Source organism: Triticum urartu, chromosome 5 (assembly GCF_003073215.2).
Source record: "Triticum urartu cultivar G1812 chromosome 5, Tu2.1, whole genome shotgun sequence".
NCBI lineage: Eukaryota > Viridiplantae > Streptophyta > Magnoliopsida > Poales > Poaceae > Triticum > Triticum urartu.
Window position 1 is genome coordinate 502,860,457 of NC_053026.1, and position 11,774 is coordinate 502,872,230.

General features: G+C 53.2%; 1 protein-coding gene across 1 annotated transcript; it reads right to left on the reverse strand.

Annotated features, from left to right (window-relative positions):
• On the reverse strand, positions 1-8,665 carry LOC125510159 (aspartate--tRNA ligase 2, cytoplasmic-like). The gene is made up of 10 exons (XM_048675253.1): positions 8,068-8,665; positions 7,850-7,960; positions 7,588-7,701; positions 6,706-6,999; positions 6,523-6,633; positions 1,405-1,458; positions 1,185-1,264; positions 976-1,091; positions 592-706; positions 1-468 (listed from the first exon to the last, which is right to left on the reverse strand). The coding sequence occupies exons 1-10, from the start codon at positions 8,605-8,607 to the stop codon at positions 342-344; spliced, it is 1,662 nt and encodes a 553-aa protein (XP_048531210.1). The 5' UTR covers positions 8,608-8,665; the 3' UTR covers positions 1-341.
• Between the last annotated feature and the right edge of the window lie 3,109 nt (positions 8,666-11,774).

Genomic DNA, 11,774 nt, shown 5'->3' on the forward strand with positions numbered 1-11,774 from the left:
TATCAACACAGCCGAAAATCACGCCTTGCCAGAATTTCCCTTGTTTCATGCGATAGATAGTAGGCGATGCAAAGAGTAGAGTTAATTGGCAACTTCCCTGTGTGGGAAGAAGTTAACCAGACAGAGAGAACAACATGCCGATTCTCAATTATCTGCAAACTTCTCCATGCTTAAGTCTTTGATCTTCTATCAAAACTCGCCTACTACTACGCACATCAAGGTGACAGTTTCATAACCACTAACAGCAGAACATTGCTTTAAAGGTAGAGGTAACTAAGCATCGAAAAGGTCATCATAGCTAGAATAAGCATGGATCAGGCTCGCTCTCAGAGGGACGGAGATCATGGACTCAGCCTCTGCGGGTCACGAGGGAAACACGATGCCTTCCGGATGTTGTTCAGTCCGCAGAACAACATGACCACCCTCTCCAACCCGGCCCCGAACCCGCCATGAGGAGGTGTGCCGTACCTGCAACAGTAAGCATTTCTCAAATGAGAATCACATCAAGAGGCAGAGACCTAGCAAATATAACTACATGATAGGTGCTGCAACACTAAATGATCGCAGACACGGGTTTGTGGATCAACACACCTAAACGATTCGATGTACCACTTGATAGAACTCTTATCGATTCCATGCTCGACCGCACGTTTGGCCAGCAGCTCGGGTTCATGTATTCTTTGTGCTCCGGAAATTATTTCCTCACCTGTCGAGTAAGCAAGAAGTGCAAAGTTTGTTCAGCAAATTCAACACTTCATCACTGCTCCAACTTCAGGAAATCAGGTAGGAGTACTAGTCAGACACCATAAGATGCAGAGTGTGGAACAGAAACTATCCCCACTGGCACTGATGGTCGTAATGCTAGTATATTCATATATTCAGATGGCCTGAAAAATACTTGCAAGTTGCAACTAAATAAACTAACTAATACATCATAATGGTGTCAGGTAAAGCTTGAGCAATTTTTGTGCTCACCTCGAAGGAAGACATCAAATGAGTTGCTGTACGCTGGGTTGTCATAGCAAGGCATGGTGTAGAAGGGGCGTGCCGCCAAAGGATATCGATAAAGAATGAAAAAATCAGTGTCATACCTACAAATTTTACAGCAAGAGCGAGTTAAGTTAATAGAAAAGACAAAATGATGAAATGAACATAAGCATTGCAGTGTTGACACTTGTACGTACTTCTCCCTAACAAGCTGACCAAGTTTTTTCTCAGCTTCAGTGTTGAGGTCAGCCATAGGCTCGATTTCTGTTCCAGCTTCCTGCCAAGCAAATAAATCACCAATGCTTAATTCTTTTTCTTTTCTTATTATGATGTCATACATCAGGCTGTGTACAGTAGAGTTAAAGTAGCAGTTATATACTGCACGAAAACAGCATAAAATTCAAAACATGTTTGTACCTTCAACATTTGTATTCCTTCCTCGTAACTGAGCCTCAAGGTACTCTCTAGGTACTGCAGGAATTAACACAATGTGAGTCGCCATTTCTGTTAGACTAGGTAGTTCTATACCGTATGTGCCCTGTATAGTACGCCATACGGTATAGCCATGATCGTGCAGCAGTTGTTTGAGTAGTGCTGCACGTCTAGTGGTAGTGGCATACCCACGATCCCGCTCGGCTGAGTCCAGCAACCTGTATAGATCACCCAGCCTTGAGCATAATGGATGTGTGCTGAATCCTATCTCTTTCCTTCTTTCAACATGGCATCAGACGCCAACGGCTTGCGCAACCCTTTTGCGCAGCCCGCTGTTCCTGCTTCCGCTCCCTCCATGGACGGCAACCCCGTCCTCTCTCCCCGTTCCTTCGTCGATGGCGCAGCCGGCGTTCTCGACGACGCAGCCGGCGCCTTCGCTGCCGAACCTCTCCAGCAGGTCGCCCCCGCCGCCCCAGCCGCCCCCGCTGTGCCGGCTGCGACGGCCGCGCCGGCCGCCCCAACCCCATCCATTCCCTCTGCTATCCTCCAGACCGTCGACATCCGTCACCACGTCCCCGTCGTGCTCGACCTTCTCGCCGGCAACCACTCCCAGTGGCGACGTCACTTCGACACGGTGATCGGTATGTTCGGCCTTCATGCCCATGTCGACCCCGAGGCGGTTCCTTGCCATGACGACCCCGAATGGCAGATGGCGGACCACACCGTCGTCCACTGGCTGTACACCACCATTTCGCCTGAGCTGCTTGATGCGGTCATGCAACCGGAGGACACGGCTCACACCGTGTGGCTTGCCGTCGACGAGCTCTTCCGCAACAACCGGCTGGCGCGCGCCGTGTACATCGACGCTGAATACCACGCCGTCGTCCAGGGGGACATGACGGTGATGCAGTACTGCACTCGGCTCAAGACCTTCGCCGATCAGATTCGTGACTTGGGGCAGTCCGTGACTGAATCCCGACAGGTTTTCCATCTTCTCCGCGGCCTCAACCGCCAGTATCATTCCGTCATCCTGCACATCACCTCCCAGGTCCCGCTCCCGTCGTTCCTTCAGGTGCGCTCTTTCCTCCTGTTGGAGGAGCACCGTGCTGAGCAGGCGGCTCGCCAGCAGTCCGCGCATGCTCTCTTCACTGGGCGTGGCTCTCCTTCGACTCCGGTGCCCCCTACGCCAGCACCCGCCCCCGACACCGCACGAGGGCGCGGCCGTGGCCAGCGTCGGCGTGGGAACGGGAACGGCGGCGCCTCTGCATCACCATCGCCCCCGACGCCACGTCCGCCCGCCTACCCCACGCCTGCTCCCGGCGCCAACTCCTGGACGGGTCTCGTCCAGGCCTGGCCCATGCCCTGGCGCGCACCGGGCACTGGCGTCCTCGGGCCTCGTCCTGGCACACCTCATCAACAGGCCATGTTCGCAGCTCTCGCACCGTACGGCTCCGGCTACGGCGCTCCGGGTGGTCTCCCTCCTGGGTACGGCGCCCCGTTCCCCGGGTACGGCTCTTCGGGCGCCAGCTCCTCCACCGCCCCGCCGCAGCAGCCATGGGACATGCAGTCCCTGCAGGCCGCGCTTCACAGCGCCACGGCTGGGCCCTCGTCGTCCGGCTCTGCCTCGGAGTGGTACCTAGACTCTGGGGCCTCGTCCCACATGTCTTCGTCGCCCGGTAATCTCCACTCCCTTCGTCCCTGTCATGCTCCTTCTCACATCATAGTTGGCAGTGGGGCGCATCTACCCATCACCCATGTCGGTGATGGTGCTCTCATCGAGGGCACGTCTCCTGTTCAACTCCGCAACGTCCTGGTCTCCCCCTCTCTCATTACAAACTTGCTCTCTGTTCGCTAGATTTGTCGTGATAACCCTATTTCTGTCGAATTTGACGCATTTGGCTTCTCTGTAAAGGACCTTCCAGGGCGGTGATCCTCCGATGTGACTCTGACGGTGATCTCTACTCGGTTGGCCGCCCGACGCTCCCCTCTCGCTCCGTCTTTGCCGGCCTCGCCGACTCCACCCTGTGGCACCAGCGGCTCGGACATGCATCGCTTCGCTTGGCTGCCGATCACCTTGGTTTCAGCAAGGCTGCACCGCACTCATGTCATGCCTGTAGTTTGGGCAAGCACACACGTCTACCTTTTAGCAATTCTACCAGCATTAGCATGTTTCCTTTCCATGTTTTGCATCTTGATGTATGGACATCTCCAGTTGTAAGCATCTCTGGCTATCAATTTTATTTGGTTGTGCTTGATGACTACACTCATTACGTTTGGACGTTCCCTCTCAAACACAAGTCGGAAGTACTCCCTGTCTTGCTCGATTTCTATGCCTATGTCAAGACACAGTTTCATCTTCCTGTTTTCTCACTCCAAACTGACAATGGGCGTGAGTTTGACAGCGCTGTTGTCCGCACCCTTCTAGCACGTCACGGCACTCACCTTCGCCTCTCCTGCCCCTACACTAGCCAGCAAAACGGAAAGGCCGAGCGTATTCTGCGAACACTCAATGACAGCGTGCGTGCCCTGTTATTTCATGCATCCATGCCTGCTCGATTCTGGGTTGAGGCCCTTAACACGGCCACTTATCTCATTAACCGTCGGCCGTGCCATACTAGCACACCGAGCACACCTCATGAGCTCCTTCTTGGTACTGCCCCTGACTACTCACTTCTTCGTGTATTCGGGTGCTTGTGTTACCCAAACCTCACCTCCACAGCCAAGCACAAACTAGATCATCGATCGACTGCGTGCATCTTCCTCGGGTACCCGTCAGATCACCGTGGCTACCGGTGCTTCGACCCCACCTCCCGCCGTGTGATCACCTCACGTCATGTCCAGTTCCATGAGTCAGTTTTTCCCTTCGCCTCACATCCCGTGGCTAACCCCGCCGCTCCACCACCGCCTGTTCTTGCTCCCCCGGTTTTGCAGGTCCCCATGATCGAGCGGCGCCTCTATGATCGCGCGCCATGTTCCACCTCCAACGTGGTTCCTGGATCGCGGTCAGATGGTACCCCACGCGCCCGCACAGCATGTTCAAGCTCTGCCGCCGGATCATCATCGAGCGGCTCCGTGTCTTCTCCGTCCACTGTCTCCACCCTACGGACGCATGCAGCCGCTGATCTGTCGATCGACGGCTCGGACGCGAGCTCCTCCACCACGGGCGTTTCGTCTGCCACCCTGGCGGGCTCCTCGTTGCCTACCTCGCCTCCACCCGTACCTCCGGCCGCTCCTAGACGGATGGTCACGCGCGCCCAGACCGGGGTCTTTCGTCCGAACCCGCGCTACCACGACGGTCTCGCCGCCACCACCGGCACGCCCGGCGTCATCTCGCCGGTCCCCTCTTCGGTGCGTGTTGCCGTCCGCGACCCCAACTGGCTCGCCGCCATGCGCGAGGAATATGACGCTCTCGTGCGCAATCGCACGTGGGAGCTGGTGCCTCGTCCTCCCGGCGCCAACCTCATCACCGGCAAATGGGTGTTCAAGCACAAGCACAACGCCGACGGCTCCCTCGAGCGCTACAAGGCACGGTGGGTCGTGCGCGGATTCCGGCAGCGCGCCGGCGTGGACTACGGCGAGACCTTCTCACCGGTGGTCAAACCCGCCACCATCCGCACCGTGCTCACCCTGGCAGCCTCGCGCAACTGGCCGGTTCACCAACTTGATGTGTCCAATGCATTCCTTCACGGGACGCCGGACGAGGAGGTTTTCTGTCTCCAGCCAACCGGTTTTCTCGACGCCGGCAAACCCCACCACGTTTGTCGCCTTTCCAAGTCACTCTATGGCTTGAAGCAGGCGCCACGCGCGTGGTTTCTTCGATTCGCCGGCTTCCTCAAGTCCATCGGGTTCAACGCCACGCGCTTCGACTCGTCGCTCTTCATCCGCCGCCAGCTGCCCTTCGCCACGTTTGTCGCCCAGCTCACTGCGGAGTTCGCCATGAAGGACCTTGGTCCTCTCCACTTCTTCCTCGGCATCCGTGTCACGCGCACTTCGGCGGGCTTCTTCCTCTGTCAGCAGCAGTATGCCGCTGACATCCTCGACCGCGCCGGCATGGACACATGTCGTCCGTCGCCCACGCCGATCGACACGAAGAGCAAGCTACCTACAGCTGACGGGCCGCGCGTCGCTGATCCCTCCGCCTACCGCAGCATCGCCGGTGCTCTGCAGTACCTGACCATCACGCGTCCGGAGATCGCCTACGCCGTTCAGCAGATCTGTTTACACATGCACGATCCCGTGAGTGCCATCTCGGGTTGATCAAGCGTGTGCTCCGGTACGTGCGCGGCACGCCTGCTCTCGGACTTCACCTCCGTGCCTCGCGCACTCTGGACCTGCGTGCGTTCACGGACGCTGACTGGGCTGGCTGCCCCGACACTCGCCGCTCGACCTCCGGCTTCTGCATCTACATCGGCGACGCGCTCATCTCCTGGTCGTCCAAACGCCAGGCCGTCGTCTCCCGCTCCAGCGCCGAGGCTGAGTACCGCGGCGTTGCGAACGTCGTCGCCGAGTGTGTCTGGCTCCGACAGCTACTTGGCGAGCTCTTCTGTCCCGTCGACAAGGCCACGCTCGTCTACTGCGACAACGTCTCCGCCATGTACCTGTCGGCCAACCCTGTGCACCACCGTCGTACGAAGCATGTCGAGCTCGACATTCTCTTCGTCCATGAACGTGTGGCGCTCGGCGAATTTCGTGTTCTTCACATCCCGACTCGCCAGCAGCTCGTCGACATCATGACCAAAGGGCTGCCATCGGAAGTTTTCTCTGAATTCCGGTCCAGTCTTTGCGTCGCCGGAGCCGACGTCACGACTGCGGGGGTGTTAGACTAGGTAGTTCTATACCGTATGTGCCCTGTATAGTACGCCATACGGTATAGCCATGATCGTGCAGCAGTTGTTTGAGTAGTGCTGCACGTCTAGTGGTAGTGGCATACCCACGATCCCGCTCGGCTGAGTCCAGCAACCTGTATATATCACCCAGCCTTGAGCATAATGGATGTGTGCTGAATCCTATCTCTTTCCTTCTTTCAACAATTTCAGCTACAAAAACCCAGATATTGTAACATTACTGGAACCACCAATCAATAAGAAGCAACAAATATTTTACCTTCACTGGTTCAAACGGATACTGCCTATTAATTGCCTCAAGTTCCGTCTTGCAATTTTCATTCAAGTGTCTGAGCAATTCTACAAATAATCCATCCACAATATCGCAAACCTGTTTAAAGAAACAAGTTCAGCCATTGCCGTGTTTGTAAATGAAGAAGAGCACTCTACCAAACTTGCTCACCTCAAAGTAGTGCCTCATAATCTCCATTTCAGCGTCCAAACCAACAAACTCACACAGATGCCTATGTGTGTTGGAATCTTCAGCTCTAAACACAGACCCAACCTCAAAGACACGACAGAACCCACCACAGATAGCCATCTGCTTGTGCAGCTGAGGCGATTGTGCTAAACAGGCACACTTGCCATTCTTATATTCAAGTTTGAATACTGCTGCTCCACCTTCACTTGACCCTGAAATCAGCTTCGGAGTGTGGATGCTAATAAAGTCTTTTGACGACAGATATTCCCTGAATTTCTGCGAGTATCAAACAATGGTAAATACTTTACTAACCAGCTGGAAAAAAATCACATGCTGCAGAAACGAATATAAAATAAATCCCTGGAGCCTTGACAAAACAGCTTTTGTAAATGCATATGCATTGGCTTGACAAATCCATATTCGATGCAGAATGTTAAACTCAATCTGATCATTAGTGTAATCAGACAGAATTGTATGGCATGCATTGCAGGCATCACGTTAGGATCACTGAATCGATCAGTATCTGGAAACAACTTAAAAGTCCAGCACAGTACTCAATACAGGTTTGTTTTGCTGGTACAAAATGATCACAGGTTGAGACTCAAAGGTTTTATTTTTTCTAGAATACGCACAAAAATATCACTGAAATCCCCACGCAGCAGCCCAGCCAATGCCACGCTTTGGCCCAACGACTCAAAGGGTTCACCAGATCAGATACGTTTAATTCAGTGTCGAAGTAGAATATCTTATCTAAGCTACACAACATATTACTACATAACATGGTATGTTTAGTTCTGCAAACTCAATTCATGAGCACATCACTGATAGCAGCAGTCCTAAAAGCAAGCAAGAACAAATACCGACGTTTTCAACTTGATGCTGTACACGGAAAACGGCTTGACCCGCCGCTGTGCGCAGGTCAATAACTCGATAGTCCAAGCGTGTGTCCTGACCAACGCACGGAAGTGGCACCCCCTTCTGCAAAACAACAAGATCCCATCAGCTGAACCCAGATATCATCATCGTCGGAGAATTTATTGGAGCAACAACAAAACTGTGTCCTCCTCCTTCATGCGTTCAAAGAGGAGCAGGCAAGCAAATACGCAGATTGTGCAGACTGACATACTGCTTCAGCTTTTGCAAACTCCTCCGCACTCCGGCCGGCATCCTCCACGCTGATCGGTAGCTTCGGGGCGGCCCTGCTGATGCAGTAGAGCTTCCTCACCTGAATCTCCACCTGCCGGCCATCAAACGGGGATCACAAAATCAAAATAACTCCTGTAGTTTGTATGTCAGCTGACAACTCGAACAGACAGACAAAGATGAGCTACGGCAGAAAGAAACCTCTCGCACTGTGGTGTATCTGAGGGGGTTGTCGAGGAGGGCGACGGCGCCCTCCACGACGACGATCGACTCCTTGGGGAGGGACAAGGCGAAGAGCATCATCTGGGCGCTGCCGGCGAGCACGCACTGCACGGTGCTCATCCCCCGCCGCAGCTCGATAAAGGCCACGTTCTTGGTCTTGGACCCGCGGTAGACCGCCTGCGCCGACGCGCGGACCAGCACGGAGCGGCCGGCGGCGGCCTTGTCGAGGCGGCCGATCTCGGCCCACGGTCCGTCGGGGACCGCCGCGGGGAGGATCTCCCCGGGGAGGACGTCGCCGTAGTTGGCCGCCGAGGGGTCGTCCTCGGCGGCGGCGGGCTGCTGCTGCTTCTGCTGCCCGTGCTCCGGCGAGGGGTCCTCGGCGGCGGGCTTCTGCTGCTGCGCGTACTTGGCCGCCTTCTCGGCCTTCCGGGCGTCCCTCTTCCGTTGTTTATTGCTGACGGTGGCTGCGGGGACGCCCGCTTCGGGGGCGGGCGGCGGTCTCTCGGGCTCGGAAGACATCACGTCGTCGCCGGCGGGGAGGAAGCGAGCGGTGGAGCAAGGTTGCGTGGGCGACGGCGGCGGGCGGAGGCTTTAGGCGTGCTTCTATGCTACTGGGATTATATATATACTGTATATACAGGCCCAAATAGCTCGTTCGGGTATCGTGGCGGCTACGTTCGCGCGTCGTTCCGTGGCGGCCACGGTCTTGACTCACTCCCCAGCCGGATCAAGTTCCTGACTATACCTGGCCAAACCTCGGGCTGGGCCGGGCTTCGGGACGGCCCTAGCCAAACCCGAAACAAAAAACACAGGCCTGGGCTCGGCCCGGCCATCGGGCCTGGTTTTTAGGCCCGAGCTCAGCCCGAACACGTAAAAGCCCGACGGGCCTCGGGCCGGACCCCTTCAAGAAATTGCAAAAACGATGGGTCCGCGTCATTGGGCTCAAAATCTAGGCCCGAACCCGGCCCGAGAGCAGCGCTGGGCCGGGCCGGGTTGGGCTTTTTCGGGCCGGCTTCCCATGGCCAGGACTATTCCTGACTTTGTGCTCGGGTTCGTATCCAGCGACATCCTAAGCTGTTTGGTTAATGAAAACGATGATCTACGTCTCAAAAAAACCTAAAATCTAAAAAGTGTGTGCACACGTTTTCGTTGTATCGAGCGGCCGCACTATGCGACGTCGGCTCAGATCGATAAGGAAACCGGTCCATCTGTCTCCCTACAAAAAGGGAAAGGAAAAGACCTTATCCACTCTGTCGTCTTCCTCACCTCGGTCCCCTTTTCCTCGTCTCCGTTCGATGCAGAGCTGAGATCCCGGCGCTAAAGGCGAGAGGAGCACACCGACGTTGATGGCCGGCGGTTCGAGTAGGGGGGCCAGAGGATGAGAGGAGAGCCTGGAGCAGGTAGGCCATGAAGTTGTAGCGGTGGTGATGGCCATGGCTGTAAGTGCATCTAGTGCCACCCCTAGTTGGTTTTGGAGTATTGACGACAAACTTGGTTGAGGTACTAATGTGTTTGTGAGAATTGCAGGATAACACAAGTAGTAGTCCCATATTGATTCGGTTTACCTACCAGAGATGACTCCTAAAAATGTGTGAAGACATTAAAGACAATGGTGGCCTGTGAAAAGATTCACATTTGAAGACTATAACATGAGAAGACATCGTATGAAGACCATGGAGTACGAAGACATAGTTGTTTCGTAGTTTCATTTTCTTCTTTGTTGAGTCATAGGAACCACTGCCCTGTTAAGTGAGGTCCAAGTGAACAAAGTCAGAGTGACTGATGTGATGCTCAACAAAATCCTATGTCTTCGAGCGAAGACTATGAGAGCAAATCTTATCCAAAGCTGGATGAGCCAGCTTAACTTATAGTCCAAGTCAAGCTGTCGCGTGTGTTTGAAATCTGACCGTTGGACACGTGTCAGTTCCTTAGTAACCCAGAGTCATTTTGGACAAATCAGGTCGGGTTGTCTCCTGGCTATAAATAGCCCACCCCCTACACCATAAATTGGTGGCTGCTCAGAGTTAGTGCACGGCTTTTGTCGTTTGAGAGCAACCCACCTTCGAAGCATTTGAGAGAGCGATCCTTGTGAGGACAAAACCCAAAACACACAGAGCCAAAGAGTGTTAGGCATCACTGAAGTCTTCCTGTCTGCGTGACCTGAAGACTTGTTACACTTGAGGACTGTGAATCTTCCAGCCGGTTAGGAGTCGTGTTCTGAGCGTCCAAGAGTCATTGTGGATGGCCGGTGAACGAAGTCTGTGAAGGTTTGAAAGTCTACCTTGAAGACTTACCAGAGTGATTGGGCGAGGACTGTGTGTCCTTAGCTCAAGGGGAATAAGGTGAAGACACGGTCTTCTGAGTTGAATCTCAGCCTCCCTAACCAGGCGTATAGTTGTCACAGCAACTGAAACTGGTCTACTAAATCCTTGTCTTCATCAAGCTACTGGTTCTATCCTTCACTTCCCTTTTGTTTGCAGTTTGTCTTCATGAAGTCATTGCATGCTTGTATGATTTGATTGACTTCACTAAGTGAAGACTCTTTACTGTTTGCTTCATACTATCTTCCATCCTGATCCATACTACCTAGCTACTGGTAGTCTTCGTGTTTTCACTTCATTGCTTACTTGACTATGGCTTTCCTAGTGTAGTCTACCTTCCGCTGCATATCAATAGGTTTATTTCTATCGTTTGTCTTCAAAGCCCCCCGTGGTTTGAAGAATTTGATAAAAATCGCCTATTCACCCCTCCTCTAGTCGATAACTAGCACTTTCAATTAGTATCAAAGTAAGATGCTCCCTTGTTCTATGTGATTCGGTTTAACCACCTGGAGTTTTAGCATGTCGACTGCAGGGAAAATCAAGGTCTCCGCTGCGTGCCCCATTTTCGATGGTCATGATTATCCCCGATGGAAGGATATGAGGAGGAAGCGCCTTCTAACTATGGATAATGAGCTTTGGACTGTCACAGAGATTGGTCTCACCGATTTATGCAAGATGGCGCATGCTGATGATATTCAGAAGTACACCCTTCTGGATATGAAGACGAAGGCTGTTATATGCTCATGTCTATCAAGAGACGAGTTTAGGTGCGTCATGCATCTATGCAATGCAAAGCTTATATTGGACCAGATCTCCGACGTCTATGAAGGTCATCGAACATGTCAGGACCCATGGTTCCTCAAATTCAAGGAGTCTCTCAAAACGATGACTCCCGAACCTGAGCCAACTTCTCCCACCTACTACTTCATGGCACGTGGTGCCGAGATAAACTCACGCGATGCTTACTTTCAAACTTCAAGTGAAGATGACTCTGAATGTGAATCTAAACCTAGCTACAAAACACTTTCTAAAATTGCAACAGAACAACAAAATGCTATGGAACATATTCAAACGTTGCTAGACAAAAGCAATGACCTGTTGGATGCGGAAATGACTCGAACTCAGTCCTTAATTGAAGACATTAAAAGTTTTCATGTTAAGTATGAGGAACTTGAAAGTCGTCATGAAACGCTCTCAACTACTCACGGAAAGCTCTCCTATGATTATTTTCAAAGGAAGCAAGAGCTTGAAAACTTGAGATCGGCTCATGAAGATTTTTAAAAGGAGAACGAGTCACTCCGTGCTCAACAGATCAGTTCCTCTCAGGAAGACTTTGAGCCACCATGTTTAAAATGTCTTGAGCAT